The sequence below is a fragment of the Equus przewalskii genome, chromosome 10 (assembly GCF_037783145.1).
Source record: "Equus przewalskii isolate Varuska chromosome 10, EquPr2, whole genome shotgun sequence".
In the NCBI taxonomy this organism is placed as follows: domain Eukaryota; kingdom Metazoa; phylum Chordata; class Mammalia; order Perissodactyla; family Equidae; genus Equus; species Equus przewalskii.
Genome location: NC_091840.1, coordinates 57,331,256 through 57,348,873, shown reverse-complemented (window position 1 = coordinate 57,348,873; position 17,618 = coordinate 57,331,256). Strand labels below are relative to the sequence as shown.

Genomic DNA, 17,618 nt, shown 5'->3' with positions numbered 1-17,618 from the left:
GTCCCCAAATATATTCTTAGGCCCAGTGAAATTTTTTCCACTAAGGAGTGGCTCCCTGCAGAGGTTCTGGTTAGCATTCTGAAGCAGTTAAATAACTTAAATTTATGTTAAATATTTGGGTTTTTACTTCGATGATGAGTTAAGAAAATGAATGTAAACATATTCAGGATCATTGAGACAGCCACCTTACAACCAAACAGCTATAAACATAAGTTTACGTCTAATTTTATTTTCACGAATATTTAAAAGTCATTAATAACAACAACAATTGAAGCTCAACATCTGGCTTCACAATATTTTTTTTCCTTTGGAAGGGGCCCACATATTACTCAAGTTTAACTAACACTATTCTTGTTCTAGAAATGAGATGACCAGCTCTTTCAGAATATACAGCAACTGCCTCCAGATAAGCAGTGCTGGGTTTAGGAGATTTACGGTAAAGTCATGTTTCCTAGGAGGTCAGTACAAAAAGTCAGACTTCTACCGGCAGTTTCTGGGGGAGAGAAGCTTTCCATCCATCGCAAAGGTTTACTTTTCCCCTGGGAGATGTTTGTAATAGAAAGGGCTCAGCTGGGGTCTCTGTCAGCTTCTCATGTTCCTCTGGTGTTTGGTGGAGTTGACAACGGACAAGGATAAAATGAGCTGGTCGTCTCAGGATCATGGAGAACCTGGAATCAAGACTCAAGAATGCCCTCTATTTTCGTTGTGAGAGGGGAAGCGATTTTGTCCCCGTGTGCCAAAAGTGTGAAACGTGTATCTTGGCTTGGAAGGTCTTCTCTACCAAAGAGTGGTTCCGAAGGATTGGGGAGATGTCCCAGAGGAGGTTTCTAGTTAGCATCCTGGAGCAGTTAGACAGCCTGTATTTGTTACACTATTTTCAAAACATCCTTCAGGCCACACAGGGGAAGGATTTCATCTGTAACAGGTCCCGGATCAACCTCAACAAGGAGGGTAAAATCGTGAAGTCCTCCCTGAACCAAATGTTGGATAAAACAGTAGAAGAGAAGATGAGGGAGATTTTGTGCTGGTTTGAGAACAGCACCCACCGGACTAAGGCCAATTACACACTCCTGCTGCTTCAGATGTGTGACCCCAAGTTACTGCTTGCTGCTGCCGATGTCATCAGAGTCCTGTTTCTGAGAGAGCAGAACAGCATCTCAGGTAAACAAGGCCACAGGTAGAGACCAGAGGGCCCCCAAGACCAGCCAGACTTCAGGAGCCTGTAAAGGGACCAGAGGTGTGGACAAGCTTAGGTAGATGGGGATTTTCCAGAGCGCAAGATAGAGTTCTTTGTCCTGACACCTGATCCTGTTTACCAAAGGAGAAATTGCTGAATGTGACTTCCTTCTAGAAAATTATAAAACAACAAATGCAGAAGGAAGTAGTGCAGAACTTTTAACTGTCAGGCCTTTAAAATGGATTTCTGCATCCCCTAGGCCCAGAAATGGTCCGTACCTTTACTGCTTCATGCTGGTGTGGCTCCTGCGTTCACGGGTTAGGGATTGGACTGGGTTTGGGAGGGATGTAAGGGGAAGCTACAGAATTGCTTTACCTTTCAGCTTGCACTGTACAAAACCCAGGCCAAGAGGTCAAAACTTAGGGCTTTTTTTTCATTTATTCCATCATATCCCTTGCTTGTGCATAAAATCCAACCTTGGAGTGGAGTTTATCCAAGCCTGGAGATAGTGAAAGGGCCCAATAAGGCTGGGGTGGTCGTTCTCAAAGTGCAGCTTGTGTCCCAATCACCAGGAGCGCCTATTAAAACGCAGAAGGCTGGGGTCCTCCCCCTGCGCTGCTGACTCAGCAGGTCTGCTGTGGGCTCGAGATTCTGCATTTCAAGCAGGTTCCCAGGTGATGCTGATGTTGCTGATCCGAGGACCTCACCTTGAGAGTCATTGGTGTAGGGTGTCAGTGAGAAGATCTTGGAAATGTTTGACCAGCTGGATCAGGGAAGCAAAAGAAACCAGAAGGGAGGAAAGAGACAAGAGATGACAGAGGGGTCTGGGAGTGGAAGGTCCAGCGTGGGGAAGCACAGGTTTCATGAGGGGTGGAGAGGGCTGGTCGGGTGGAGGAATTCAGAGTTTGAGCTCTTGAAGGTAGGGAATTCTCAATGTCTCTGAGACCTGATTTGTAGTCATATTTTGCACTAACAGAATCCAAAAGAATTTTAAAGCTAGACGACCTATGGAGCAGTGGATCCCGATATATGCCGCTTGGTATGTCATGGAAATAATAGAATGATATTCTGGAATGAAGAAGAGATGAAAAAAATCAGAGAATCCTATAAGTTAGATTAGAGACCAACCAGTCCAGCTCCTTAATTTTATATTGAGCCAAAGTTCACAGAATCGGAGTGACATGGCCTAGGTCACCCAACAAGGTGACCTCTCCTGAGCAGGCCTCCCATCCCGAACATCTCCCACTGTGCGGCGCTACCCCTCAGACAGGGGCGGGGAACTATGATAGATCCGGCATGTACACGCACACGCCGTGTTGTGTGGGCTCTCTCAAAGGCTTCCATCACCCACTGTGGGCATCGACTCCTTGGACTGGGGTTGTGTAAGTCCAGTTACAGGTTGATCCTACATTCCCGTCTTCCTAGAGGAGCTCCTGTCTTAAAAAACTCAATTTTCTAATTTGGCTCAAGGGCAGTTATTCATATTGTTGAAGAAAATTAGGCAAGAGCTCAGACAAACAGTCCCTCTTCCAGCTCCTGCCCACAGCGCTCTCTCTCCCTCCTTGTAGATAGAGCTCTGATAAATTTTGTGTTGTAGGTGGGCTGGCAAAACCTAACAGGGGGCTTTCTTTGATTTTTGTGTAGAAACTCAGAGTCCCCAAATGAAAACAGTTGTAACTGGCCTGGTCCATTTTGTGTAGATTTAAAGAAGCAAGTAGAAATAAAATAGTTTCTCTCCACCTCTTTCTCATTGCTTACAGAGAAATCTTGTCTTGGTCTTTTGTTTTTCAGGCCTCAATCAAGACTTCAACAATGTGCTTTTCTTCCCCGAGAAAGACTACAACCTCCAGTCTGAGACCTCACGTGTCTACTGGGCAGCCAGAACCAGGCACACATCCTTCCCTTTGTCCAAAGCTTCAGGGAAAAAAAGCTCGCCTGAAAATGTGGTGGGAGGTGCAACTAAGACTGGTGAGTCAGCTTGTAGCAAGAAAGTCAATAGATAGGAGATTAGAAAGTCTCAATGGAGTTGGAGGGGCTGGCAGGGCAGCAGCATCTGAGGATGGCAGCTTTGCGGAACTAACATTCACTTGACACCCACAGTGTGTGTGTTGGGCTCCCTGAAATTTATTCTCTCAGTTAATCCCACATCTGGTAGGGGAGAAGTGACCCTCAAGTCTATATTGCCACCTCTCCACCGGGGTTCCCTGGAAAGACACCTGAAAAGAGAGATCAGGAAGGAAACTATCAAGAGTGCCCTTTGAAGTCCCCTCTGCTCCAGGCCGCAGTCCCTTGCCCCGCCCTGACCTCTGGCACGGTGGGCTCCTCTGGGATTCCACCCCTCAGCGCCTACTTTCGCAGCCCTGGATTTACTCTTTAGGAGGAAACAAAGTAGTGGGAAATTTGGGCCTGACCTCAAGGCCCAGATAAGTTGGTTTTTGAAGCAAGACGTATACATGAACTAATTACAGGAAACACAAAGCAAAGATTCTAAAACATTTTTTATATGGAAAATTTCAAATTTCAAAAGCAGATAGAACATTGCAATAACCACCCACATAACCATCACCAACTTCAAAAATTATCAACATTTATCAATATTTCATTCATTCCTCCTTTCAAAACATGTTTAAAACTTTTTCTTGTTGGGGTAATTTAAAAGAAATTCCAGACACAACGCCATTCACCAGAGCAGGGCAGGTGTTTTTATAGACATCTCTTCGAGCTGAGAAAGTTGAAAAGGATTTGTGTGCTTGGTTTGGGAGGTTCTACTTTCATTTTGACAGAAGAAATGATGGAAACCCTGGGGCCTAAGGGTAGACTCTGCTGAGCTCTATTTTGGGGGAAAGCTTTTTTTGTTTGTTTGTTGGAGGAAGATTAGCCCTGAGCTAACTGCTGCCAATCCTCCTCTTTTTGCTAAGGAAGACTGGCTCTGAGTTCATATCCGTGCCCATCTTCCTCTACTTTATATGTGGGACGCCTACCACAGCACGGCTTGGCAAGCCTGATGGGCAAGCTTGACCCTGGATCTGAACCGGCGAACCCCAGGCTGCCAAAGTGGGACATGCGAACTTAACTGCTGTGCCACGGGGCCGGCCCCTGGGGGAGAGCTTTTGGCGAGGACTTTCTCTTGACATGGACTTAGCACAGAGACAACCCAACCATGCACCTTTCTCTGGCTTCACTCTAGGACAATGGAAGAATTCCATCCAGTTTATTTCCGAGATGAATAGGCTGTTTTCTGGAAAAGCAGACATGCCCAAGGCAGAGTGCGCCTCCGCCGATCTGTTGGTTGACCTGGATGCTGTCAGAGACCTGTGTTCTGGGGTCAGCAAATATCGGGACTTCATCCGTCACCTGCCCATCCACCTCTCCAAGTATATTCTAAGTATGCTGGGGTGTATTGGGGGATTTCTCAGGAGACCTCCCATTGCGGCCCAGTTCGAAGGTTCCCAGGTCTATCTTTTTTTTTTTTTCAGGTATACTGGATAAAAACACCTTAAACAGGTGTGCCTCTGTGAGCCAGCACTGGGCTGCACTGGTACAGCAGGTCAAGATGGACCTGTCGATGCACACATTCATTCAGAACCAGATTACCTTTTTGCAGGTATTTTCTCTTTAGGGGCGGGGGTGGTCTGGAGACCCGACTGTGGGCCTTTCTGTCTACTCAGCAGACCCTTCCCTGGCTTCCTGCTCCACATTTGCCACCTCCCAGGCTTCAGCAGTCACTTCCTTTTTGTCTCAACTCCTCACGAATCACCATTTACACTTCCTTTGTTAGTGTATCCAGCAGGGAAAACATGTATGGAAACCTCTCAGGAAGAGAGAGGCAGGGCCTTTCCAAAATCTCACAAAGCAGGGAATTTTTTCCCAGATTCTGGATCAGCCTCATAGGGTACATAGATGTTTACAAGGCCACAAAGTACATATATATTTATTAATTTATTTTTGGTGAGGAAGATTGGCCCTGAGCTAACATCTGTGCCATTCCTCCTCTGTTTTGTATGTAGGATGCCACCACAGCATGGCTTGACGAGCTGTGTGTCAGTCCATGCCTGGGATCCAAACCCATGAACTGCGGGCCACTGAAGTGGAGCTTAAAATGTAATTTCCCCCCGATAGTAACCATCTCTGGCATTTTTACTTCTGTTTCTTGCTTGAATCCTAACCCTAAATCATGGCTTCTTGGTAGCTTGGATGTTTCCCACCAGAGATAGATGACAGAAGATGAGAAGAAGCAGGCATTGTAAGATAGACCAGACTCTGGAAAGCTGGGAACTGCTGACCATCTCCTGCTGGTCTTGCTCCATATGTTTGGTTTTCCTTATCCTCCTTAAACCAGTCTGCACACACAACTGGCCTAACTGACCAGGCCTAGGCCTCCCTTAGCCAGAGCGCACCCATCTTTCCGATCTTGCCAAGCACTAGATTTCCCCCTCCTCTTGAACAGTAGGAACCAAGAGTAGCCATTTTCTGTTATTTTTTCCCCCAGGGGTCCTACACAAAGGGAATAGATCCTAATTATGCCAACAAAGTTTCTATCCCGGTTCCTAAAGAGGCAGAAGACGGAAAGCGCACGCGTGTGAAAAATCCAAAATTGAAACTGAGAACAAAGGTGGGTTCCCATGGCATCTGGGACAAGGAACTGTCAATGTCACATTCTTATTGGCCATTGAAGGCTGAAGTCCAGACTCAGCTCTCACACAAGGATATAGGAAATGGGAAGATATAGGATATAGCATATGGATGGATATAGGATATGGGAGGCAACATTTCCTAAAGAAGACCAGAGTTCTGAGCTGTGTGTCCTTAAGCGGGTCACTTCCTCTCCTTAAGCCTTAAATTCCTTATCTGTTAAATGAGTGAATTAATTTGGCTTTTCACTTCAAATCCCATGGCCATATCTTCTGTCTATTGTACCAAGTCATCTAGTGGAGAGCTCAGAGCCAGGAGCAATGTCAGTGATAGCTGGGATTTTCCTTGACATCTATCAGTCCATGCCTCTTGAGGCTGCAAGACTCCAGCTCGGGAATGAGAAGGATATGAGGGGAGGGCCTGGGCTGGTCCAGAATGTCCAGGGTCAAGAATGAATTAAGCTTCCTCACCTCTGACTTCAAGTTCATCCTGATTCTACGATGGAAGAGGAGAATTACTTAACCATAGACCTCCCTAGCGAATCTTGGGCAATAATAGAGAAGAGTAAACGGGAGACTCTGAGCTCTGTGTTCTGCCTATCCAGGCAATGGTGGTCATTCCTAAAACCATTAGATTCCTGACCCCTCTTCTCTGCTCAAGGCCTTTCTATTTTGAAATCTATTCAATGGGCCCAAAAAGAAGGATACTTAACAAGGGGTCGTCAGACTGAAGCTTCCCATAAGGAAACCGCAATGTAAATTAGAATCTGAGAAACAGAAGTGTCCAGAGGGATCATCTAGTTTATATGTCTGTAGAGGTCAGATAGGTCACATGAAGGAGGGAGATGGGAGGTGTGGGCAGTAAAGGACAATGCGACTGTGATAAATTGGAGCGTTCACTCCCCATCTGAAGGGGCTAGTTGCCACTCAGCTCCTGATAATTATTGCCATGGGAGGCTGTGGACCTCAACCTTCCAGACCATGTGAGCTTTCAAGAGAAGATAGAAATATGAATTATCGTGTGACATCTCTTGCTTTTCTTAAACGCTGGCAACCATTAAAAGTATTTTTAGAAATTATGTGGGCCAAAGAAAACACATTTGTGGACCTCATTTGACCTGCAATTTTTTATCTTTGAACTGACACATTCACTCATTGTATAGATGAAGAAACTGAGGCACAGAGAGTTTCAGGTCTCCCAGCCAGTGGAGTGAGAGAGATACAAGCTGAATGCTGACCTGCTCTTTCCAAGCCTGTCGCTCTGTTAAGTATAACAAAACTAACACCCTACTTCCTTAGGTGATGTAGTTAGTAACTGCCTGTCAAAAAAGGACTACCTGGACAGTGTTTGATATTTTAGAAATACATAACTTAAGAGAAGAGAGAGAAACAGCTAAAGCAGTACGGAGACCAGAAGAGAACAAGTGAAGTATCAAGAATAAGCAGTTAAGGGGTCTGGCAGGAAAAGGTGGAGGTGCGTGCTTCTGAGGGGTGGTGATCACAATGGGTGCTCTCTACCGAGCTGAGCAATGTGCCAGGCACTGTGCCAAGGGCTCTGTATACATCATTTACTTGATCTTCACCATAGTTGGGTAGATATCATTGCTTCCACTTTATGGATGTGGAATGAAGACTATGATCTTAGAAACTTGCTCAAGGTCTCATAGCTTGTCAGTGGCAGAGCTGGGATTTGAACCCGTCTTTTTCCTCCCACTGTCTCCACCATGTGGCTCCTAGGCTTTCAAAACTTAGTTGATGCGCAAGAGCCAAGGAATTCCATCCTGGGCTGTGAGAAGCCAAGGAAGCCTCATTTAATTCAAGGCAGGTTATCAAAGCTGCCTGGACACTGGAGGGGAAGCAGGTTGAGAGATTTTTCTGGAGAGACGTCTCGAGGGACATTAGTGCTTGGTTACAGATAATGAAGGAGAGTGAGCTGAGGAAAGTGGGCATCCTGAGGAAGAGTACAGGCATGGAGGAGAAGGCTAAGGTTTGGAAGGAGACTTAGGAAGAGATGTCCCTGGGAGGACTCCCAGATGCAGACGTGATGATATGGTCTTCTTTGCTTTCACAATAAACGCACCCTGGTTTTTGGTTTCCTGCTAGGGTGATTGGTATTCGTGCTGTGTGAGGGTGGAGACTATTGCTGGAAAGAAGAGTGGAACTGGGAACCCAGTTGAATCATCTATGCCCAAATTTGGCAACTGTTCAGAAAGTGTGTGATGGAGCGGGGAGAGGGATGGAAGGAGGGAAGGAAGGAAGAGAGGGAGGGAGGGAATGATTGGAAAGGAAAGAGAAGCACCCCTGCTGAGACTTGATAAAACTGATCTCCCCTCTCTGAGGCTCACGTGCCTCATCTGTAAAATGATGAGAATAATTCACGGGGCAAATGATGTACTTGGTGAGGCAGCTGTAAGGAAAAATCAGGGTTGCGTATGTATGCAAACTTTGAAGCATAGAGTGTGTAACAGTAATTTCACATACAGCTTGAGTTTCCATGAGTATGCTTTGTACGGTCAGGAATATGCGATATAAACATGAAACCTCAGCTTCCATGAAGTGGCCCATCAAAGGGCGCCTATGACTTTATTTTGTGAGCTTGTTTTTGGGAAAGTTGCGCTGTCAGCAACATCAAAAGTTCGTGGAATCAGAACACATAGAAAACACAAAGAGATAGAAGGAGAGTTAGCACCCTTCACTCAATATTTTCTAACTCACAGATTACGTCAGTGCCTGCTCACTGTCCCCTCGCCCCCACCACGTAGCAGCAGCTGCAGCCTGAAGAGGAAGAATCCACGGGCCCTTGTGCCCTTGCAAGGGGAGACTCCAGAGGAGGTGTGCCTGGGACCCTGGGTAAAGTTCCACCGTACTTTGACTCCATGTGTTCCTTTCTTAGAATGACTACAACCTGTGGGCTGCATACCAGAACCAGGAAACCCAGCAGGTCCTGATGGAGGAGAGAAATGTCTTCTGTGGAACTTACAATATCCGTATTCTCTCTGACACGTAGGTACCGGGGTCAGAATCCAGGTCTTCAGGGACTCTTGAATTATCCACACTGGCATCTTAGGATTCCCATGACCCGTGTTCACTTCCTCACCTCAAGCTCCAGCCCCAACGTGAGATCCCATTTGGAGAATAGGTGCTTGATTTTTGCTCCTTTCTCACTGGTGGGTGGAGGATATTTTCCCCTTACAAATTTTGGGTACACTGCCCAACAGCCTTTTGTTGATATTTTGAAATATCTTTATTGTTTTATTCTAATTGTAGAAGTAATGTATGCTTATGGGAAAAACTCCACCAGATGCCAGGAAATATATAGAGAAAACCAAAGATCACCTATAATCTTGTCACCTAAAGATAACTACTAATGCGGCTGGCACGGTGGCACAGCGGCTAAGTTCGCACCTCCCGCTTTGGCGACCCAGGGTTCGCCAGTTCGGATCCAGGGTGAGGACATGGCTCCGCTTGCCAAGCCATGCTGTGGTAGGCGTCCCACATATAAAGTAGAGGAAGATGGGCACGGATGTTAGCTCAGGGCCAGTCTTCCTCAGCAAAAACTGGAGGATTGGCAGCAGATGTTAGCTCAGGGCTAATCTTCCTAAAAAAAAAAAGATAACTACCATTAATACTGATGTCTGTCCTAGAATTTTTTTCTTTGCACGTGTAAATACATATTTTACATAGAAATCGGGTTAATCTATACATATTTCTGTAACTCACTCCAGCAAAATACTGTGGAATCTTTCCATGTTCGATATGAAAATGGTGTTTATTTATTTAATTAATTTATTTTTATTTTTTTAAATTTTTCTCACTAAATCCTAAGTATTTTTATTTCCTCATTATTTTCCTTGGTGTTCCAAAAAGCAAACTTGGGGTTGAAAGCCCCCAGTCTTAAATGTAAATATTAGCTTCTCTTGGCATAATCTCCTTCAGCATTTTGGCTTTATATGCTGTTTCAGTGCCTCTCTCTTATCTAATAGAGATAATATATGAAGCCTAAATTGTTCCAAATTGTTTTGTTTTGTTTTGTTTTGTTTTGAGGAAGATTAACCCACCGGGCTGGCCCCTGAAGCCCAAATTGTTGAAAGGTGGAAGAAGAGAAAAAGAATTGTTTTCTTGCTATAGCTTTTCTGACTTTCTATCTATTAGGCATATAAAGAAGGAAATAAATCATTTAGGTGAAAATTTGTGCTGAGAATATGAAGAAATACAAAATTGATGGGCTTTTTTTTTTTTATAGTATAACATGCTTGAAATTTCTTCATAAATCGATGTGTGCAAAATGTTCATTTTAAAATTTTCATTAAATCAACTTGAATTTAGCCTTGACCCCTGTTCCACCAGACTGGCTTGTACTTCAACCTCAGGCATTCCTGGGGCCACCAGAATACAGGAGGTTTATATGAATTCTGGATAAATGGGAAAGAATCTCTAATCTTCAATTCATCAGGACCATTTTGTTTCATTTATTTATTTGTTTGTTGAAAAAAATTTTTTAATGCAAACTTTTATTTAATTTTTAGTAATTTCCTTTTAATCTATTCAGAGACATGCATTATTTCTTATCTTTTGTTTTTACATTTTATTTATTTATTTATGTTTTTAAATTTTAAATTTTTCTTTTTAGAGCAGTAACATTGGATTATAGCATTATATAACTTTCAGATGTACATCATAATATATTTCGAATTCTGTGTAGATTCCATCATGTTCGCCACCGAAAGACTGATTACAATCCATCACCGCGCACATGTGCCTAATCACCTCTTTCACCCTCCCCCTCCTCCCCTTGCCCTCTGGTAACCATCAATCCAATCTCTGCTGCTATGTGTTTGTTTGTCGTTGTTTTTGTCTTCTACTTATGAATGAGATCATATGGTATTTGACTCTCTCCCTCTGACTTATTTCACTTAACATAATATCCTCAAGGTCTATCCATGTTGTCATAAATGGTTGGATTTCATCATTTCTTATGGCTGAGTAGTATTCCATTGTGTATATACCACATCTTTATCCATTCGTCCCTTGATGGGCACCTAGGTTGCTTCCAAGTCTCGGCTATTGTGAATAATGTTGTGATGAACACAGGGCTGCATCTTTATGTATTTGCGTTTTCAAGTTTTTTGGATAGATACCCACCAGTGGAGTAGCTGGATCATATGGTCGATCTATTCTTAATTTTCTGAGGAAACTCCATACTGTTTTCCATAGTGGCTGAACCAGTTTACACTCCTACCAGCAGTGTACGATGGTTCCCTTTTCTCCAACACTTGTTGTTTCCTGTCTAGTTAATTACAGCCATTCTGACTGGAGTGAGGTGATATCTCATTGTAGTAATGATGTTGAACATGTTTTCATGTGCCTGTTGGCCATCTGTATATCTTCTTTGGAGAAATCTCTGTTCAGATCTCTTGCCCGTTTTTTAATTGGGTTGTTGAGTTTTTTGTTGTTGAGAAACGATGTTATTTAGGATAATTGCAGAGTGTGACATCATTTGGATATGCCATAGGAAGACCCTTTAATAGTCAACTTCCTGCCATCCTTTAGGACTTCACTCTTTACTCACAGAGGTTTGTGAAGGTCATCTCTGTTTTCTTTTTGGCCGTGAATCCTGCTAACAGATCACATCTTGACCAGTCAGTAGGGGGAAGACAGAGCACACAGGGAAGGCAAAGTTGAGTTTTTATGGATGGCACGGTGATAAGTGCTCTTTAGAAGGGATGAGGACTGGTTGAACTCTAGATATGACAAGTGGAATGAGGACCAAAAGATCAAGAATTGCTCTCCATATTTAGAGTGACTGTTAACTGAAAGAATCCCACTTTCCTCTGTGGTCCTCAAGTAATTATAGTGTCCCCTTTCACAATAAAAAATGTCTCAGTTTGGACAATGAACTATTTGGTCATCCTGCTCATATTTTTTCTACTTGTTAATAATCTTATGATTGGAAAATTAATTCAACTCACCCTGTTTTTTTGGACTGCAAGCTCACTGAGGGCAAGGTCTGTATCTTATTCATCTTTGTATTTGCCACGGTACCTGTTAGCACAGGACTTTGAACCTAACATCACTCGTAGGATATTGGTTAGGAAAAAAAAAAAAGAACAGAGGGATATACAGTGGGTATGGGGCTTCCCACCTGTGTTCCTCTGAGGTTTTCCATGAAAAAAGATTTCCATGATCAAATAAATTTGGGAAATCCTGCATACTCTATTCTCTCTCTTGGGGATTTATCAGACATTAGCAGATTTTTTTCTTTATAGTTTTGCCTTTTATCTTTAGGTTTTAAATCTACCTGAAATGGATTTTTGTTATGGTAATAAAATCTGCTTAATGCCACCAGGGCCCATTAATACTAGGCCTTGCTTTCTGCTACATCCCTTGTTGGAAGGCCCTGGATTTTTCACTATACCATTGCTGCAGGTGAAAGCCACCGTGCTAAGTGAGTTTCAGGAAGGACACTAACTCTTCTTTCATGGGTCATCCTTTTCCCCCTGCAACTCAGGTGGGACCGAAGCAGAGTCATTCACTATTCTGGGAGAGATTTGGTAGCTGTGTCATCCAATCGGAAGATCCACCTTCTGGACATCATACAAGTAAAGGAGATGCCCGTTGAGTTCCGAGGCCATGCTGGGAGTATCCACGCCCTCTTCTTGTGTGAGGAGGAAAACTTTCTTCTGAGCGGGAGTTATGACCTGAGCATCCGGTAAGTGGTCCACGGAAGCTGTGGTCCCCTCCCAGGGCCTGCAGTCAGCTTGTGGAAGAAACACGAATGCTTTTTCCTTTTTGTCTTTATTGAAAAGTTATCCTAAATGATACTGACTTCTAGAATAACCCACAACATTTTTTCTTTGTTTTGGCAAGGTAAAAACCAAGAATTTGTCTATTGTTTAAACTTTGAATGAGATAGATTTCTAACAATTCTCAGATCTATTTTCTAGTTGAAGACTATGAATCAGAAAATATCTTTCTTAGAATTCTTAGATGAAGGCATAATTTATATTTCTTTCTATAGACTCCTTCGGGGGAAAGATTTTTGTGGGTATGAAATATGGTATAGAAGCAAAATAGTGTTTAACGATGCATTTATACATATATTTTTAAACAATGTAATAAACACCCATGTGCTCATTACTCAGGCCGAGAGATAGAGTGTGATCATTCCCCAGATCCCACTGTGTGCCTTTCCCTTATTGCTTCTCCCTTCCTCCCAACCAGAGGTAATGTTATCCTAAATTTTAGACTAATTATTCCCTTGTATTTCTTTATAGATTTCTTTATAGTTTTGCTACCTATTTATGTATCTCCAAACATATTGATTACTTTTGTCCATTTTTTAACTTAACATAAATGGAATTGTATTTTAAAAATTCATCCATAGTTGATTCTTAACACTGAACTATGATTTTGAGATTCATGCCTATGATGTAGGTAGCAGTAATTAATTTATTTTCACTGAGATATTGTATTTTATTGGATGAATATATCATAACTCATTCCTTTATTCTTCTATTGATGGGTATTTGCATTGTGTCTCATTTTTTATCCTTTTGAAAAGTGCTACCATAGATGTTCTTAGATGTGTTTCCTGGTGCTATGTGCATGAGTTAAAAAAAATTTTATTGAGATATAATTGATATATAATGTATTAGTTTTAGGTGTACAACATACTGATTTGATGCATGTATGTAGTGCAAAATGATCACCACAATAAGTTTAGTTATATCCATCACCACACGTAGTTACAAATTTTTTTTTCTTGTGATGAGAACTTTTAAGATGTACTCTCTTAGCAGCTTTCAAATATATGACACAATATTGTTGACTATAGTGCGTGAGTTTATTTTAAGGTATATTCTTGGTAGTGGAATTTCTAGGTAGAAGTACTAAACTATTTTCCAAAGTTCTTGTATTAAATTACACTCCCATTGGCAGGGTATGAGAAGATCCATTCTTATACATATGTGTGTGTAAAGAGATTTATTATACGGAATTGACTCATGTGATCATGCAACCTGGAAAGTCTAAGGTCTGCAGCATGGGTCAGCGGGCTGGCGACCCAGGAGAGCTGAGGGTGAGAGACAGTCTGCAGGCAGTCTGCTGGAGAAGTCTCTCTTGCTAGGGGAAGCTGGTCTTTCTGTTCTATTTATGCCTTCAGCTGATTGGATGAGGCCCACCACGTTACAGAGGGCAACCTGCTCTACTCCAGTTTACCCACTTAAATGTTACCTCATCCAGAAACACTCTCAGGGTTGACACTGAAATTATCCATCACAGTATGTTTTGTAGCCATTTGTGCTTCATCTTCTCTAAAACTTGTGTTCAGTTTTTCTTTATTTGGCCCATTTTTCTGTTGGTTTATTTATCCTTTTCTTATTGATTCATAGGAGTTCTTTATATTTTCTGGATTCTAATTCTTTGTTTATTTTTGTACTGCAAATTTCTTCTTTGATTTTCAGACTCATCTTTTCACTGTCTGTGGTGTCCTTTGATGACAGAAATCTTTAACTTTAGTGTAGTAGATTTTGTTGATTTGACATGTTTAAGAAATCCTTCCCTACTTTAAAGTTGTAAAGGAATTCTCCCTGGTGTCTTTTTTAAAGTTTTTTTTTTTATTTTTTAAATAATAGTTTGCCTTTCATTTTAGGTCTTAAATCTACCTGAAACTGATTTTTGTTAACATATCGGTAAGGGGTCCAATTCCTTTATTTTTTTCTCTCCGCATTTGGATATCCAATCACCTAAGTACCGTTTATAAAAAAGAATGTCCTTTCTGCCATCGGTCTGTACTACGTGCCTTGTCATAAGACAAGTGTCCATATATTTCTATTTCTGGACTCACTATTCTATTTCATTATCTGTTTGACTATCATTTGTCAATACCACACTGTCTTAATTACTTTTTTTGGAGTCTTTGTATCTGGTAGGGCAAGTCTCCCTCATTCTTCCTCAGAAGAAGGAGTTCAGTTTCTTTCAGCTACTCTTGGACTTCTGCGCTTCCACCTGAATCTTCCACCTGAATCTTCCGTCTGAATCTTCCACCTGAATCTTTTTGGTGGGTTGGGGTAGGAGGTTTCTTTTCATTCTTTCTCAGATCTCAGGTGCAGAGGATTGATTTGGTTATGCTTCTCTGTTCATATCATATTATTATTATTGGTCTGTACAAGCCTCCATTCCTGTTTTATTTATTTGTTCATTCTTTTTTCTCTCTATTCTTCATTCCTATTCTCTTCTCCCAAGGGCTACCGTCTAATCTTTTTTTTTTTGAGGAAGATTAGCGCTGAGCTAACATCTGCCACCAATCCTCCTGTTTTTGTTGAGGAAGACTGGCCCTGAGCTAACATTCATGCCCATCTTCCTCCATTTTATGTGGAATGCCTGCCACAGCGTGGCTTGACAAGTGGTGCATAGGTCTGCACCCAGGATCTGAACCAGGGAACCCTGGGCTGCTGAAGCAGAATGTGCACACTTAACCACTACATCACCAGGCTGGCCCCCTTTTTTTGTGTGTGTGAGGAAGATTGGCCGTGAGCTAACATTTGCTGCCAATCTTCCTCTTTTTGCTTGAGGAAAATTGTCACTGAGCTAACGTCTGTGCCAGACTTCCTCTATTTTGTGTGTGGGATGCCACCACAGCATGGCTGGATGAGTGGTGTGTAAGCCCACGCCTGGGATCCAAACCTGCAAAGCCTGGACTGCTGAAGCAGAGTGCGCAAACTCAACCACTATGCCACTGGGCTGGCCCCCATCTAATCTTTCTTAATGTGTATCTTTTTATTTATATGTATTCTTTTAAAACCAATTGATATATTTTGATATGTTTTATACATGTGTTTATCATTCTCATCCATGGTATTATTTTAAACTTCTCTTGGTTTCTAACTTTTGCACCCTACCCTATGTTTCAAAGATTCATCCATGTTACCATCTAGTCAGTTGTTTTTAACTGTTGTGTGGTACTCTAAGGTCCGCATATACATTTTACCTACTTGCTGTCTCAGTGATGGACACTACTTTGCCTCCAAATAATGCTGCCTTGAGTATCTTTGTCCCTTCTCAGACACTGTGAGATTTCTTAGGGATATATACCCAGGAGTGGACTTGCTGAGACAGAGGGTAGGCAGTTCTTAATTTGACTAAGAAGTACCAGATTGAAGTCCAGAATGACTGTATGGGTCTACACTCTTACCAGTAGTGACCCTGTATCTCTATTTTCCTACCAATATAAGGCATTGCCCAGCTTTCAAGTTTTTGCTAGGTGGATACATGTATGTACAACCATTTCCATTTATGTTACTGTGGTTACTAACAAGTTTGTTTATTAACTTTTGGGGTGTAGTGGAGGAAGACAGTTCCTCTACCCTCTAGGTCCTTCTAGCTGTCATAAGATTAAATTGGTATGAGACAGAATAACAGGAGAAAATCTAACAAAGCTTTATAGCATGTATAACATGGGAGAAACACAGGAAAGCTGAGTAACTCGCCAGAATGGCTGAGGTTTCCACCTTAAATACCATCTTCAGCTAAAGACAAAGGAGAGTGCTGGCGGTGAGGGGAGTCAATTATGGGAGATTACCAGAAAAAGCACAGTAAACAAGAGTATGGTTTTTATGCAGATTTAAGTCCTTGCCTTCTGTGTTGGTAAGAGTTTGTAGAGGTAAGGTCATCCCCGCCTCTTCCTGGTACAGAGAGGGAGACACCTTTAAAGAAGGAGATTTCCCTTGCAAATGTAAATGTCTCTTACAAAGGGTAACTTCTACTTGTTTTTCAGAGCTTCTCCCCTGTCTGCAGTTTCTCAAAAGTAACCAGCCCAAAATAATCCTCATGCCAAAGGGACACATCTCGAGGTGGCAAATTCTGCTCCCCTACCAGGGCTTCCTCTTTTGTGAATTGCCTGATTATGTCCTTTACTCATTTTTCTCTTTAGATTACTCTAATTTTCTTATTAATTTGCACTTCCATGTATTTTCTTCTATATTAGTCCCTTGTCAGTTTTAAAATTGCAAGTGTCATCTCCTATTCTTTCACCAATCTATTAACTTTGTTCATAGTGTCCTTTGTTGAAAAAAAATTCTTGATATTGATGTAATACAATCTATCAGTTTATCAGTTTTTGGGGACCTTCGTCTCTGATTCTTCCCACCTCCAGGTCACAAAGATATTTTTGAATATTTTCTTCTGTTAATTTTATAGTTTTACCTTTTGCATTTTGTTCTTTAACCTATTTGCAGTCCAACTTTGTATGTGGTATTAGGAAGAGTTTCCATTTTATTTATTTATTTTTAAGTAAAGTGAGCAGTTTGCCCCACAGCAACTACTAAATAACCTATTTCCCCCATTGATTTGTGGTGTCATCTTTATAACATGGTAATTTCCTCATATATATATGAGAGTGTCTCTGTGAGCTTGTTTTTTCTGTTCTTGCATCAAAACAAAACTTTTTTTTTTTTTAAGAAAAAGGCAATTTTTATTGAACAGTTTTTGGTTCACAGCAAAATTAAGAGGAAGGTACCAAGATTTCCCATATACTCCCTGCCCCCACACATGTGCAGCCTCCCCATTATCGACATCCCTCACCAGACTGGGACATTTGTTACAACTGATAAATCTATATTGACACATCATAACCACCCAAAGTCCATAGCTTACCTTAGGGTTCACTCTTGGTGTGGTACATTCTATGAATTTGAACAAATGTATAATGACATGTATCCATCATTATAGTATCATATGGAATATTTTCACTGCCCTATAAAAATACTCTGTGCTGTGCCTATTCATCCTTCCCTCTTATCCTAACATCTAGC

The 17,618-nt window shown here is 41.9% G+C and overlaps 1 protein-coding gene across 4 annotated transcripts in view; it reads left to right on the top strand.

Moving 5' to 3' along the window:
• The first annotated feature begins 356 nt into the window (after window positions 1–356).
• The window catches only part of FBXW10B (F-box and WD repeat domain containing 10B), a 37,499-nt gene continuing 20,237 nt past the window's right edge, over window positions 357–17,618 (top strand). For 2 of the 4 annotated variants that reach the window (XM_070563445.1, XM_070563443.1), the window contains exons 1-7: window positions 434–1,161; window positions 2,969–3,145; window positions 4,365–4,562; window positions 4,654–4,781; window positions 5,667–5,789; window positions 8,702–8,811; window positions 12,317–12,517. In XM_070563445.1, the coding sequence (XP_070419546.1) occupies window positions 660–1,161; window positions 2,969–3,145; window positions 4,365–4,562; window positions 4,654–4,781; window positions 5,667–5,789; window positions 8,702–8,811; window positions 12,317–12,517 (1,439 nt within the window). In that variant the 5' untranslated portion in view covers window positions 434–659. Of the gene's footprint in view, window positions 1,162–2,968; window positions 3,146–4,364; window positions 4,563–4,653; window positions 4,782–5,666; window positions 5,790–8,701; window positions 8,812–12,316; window positions 12,518–17,618 lie in introns of all 4 variants that reach the window. The other 2 variants (XM_070563442.1, XM_070563446.1) reach the window with 2 other exon arrangements.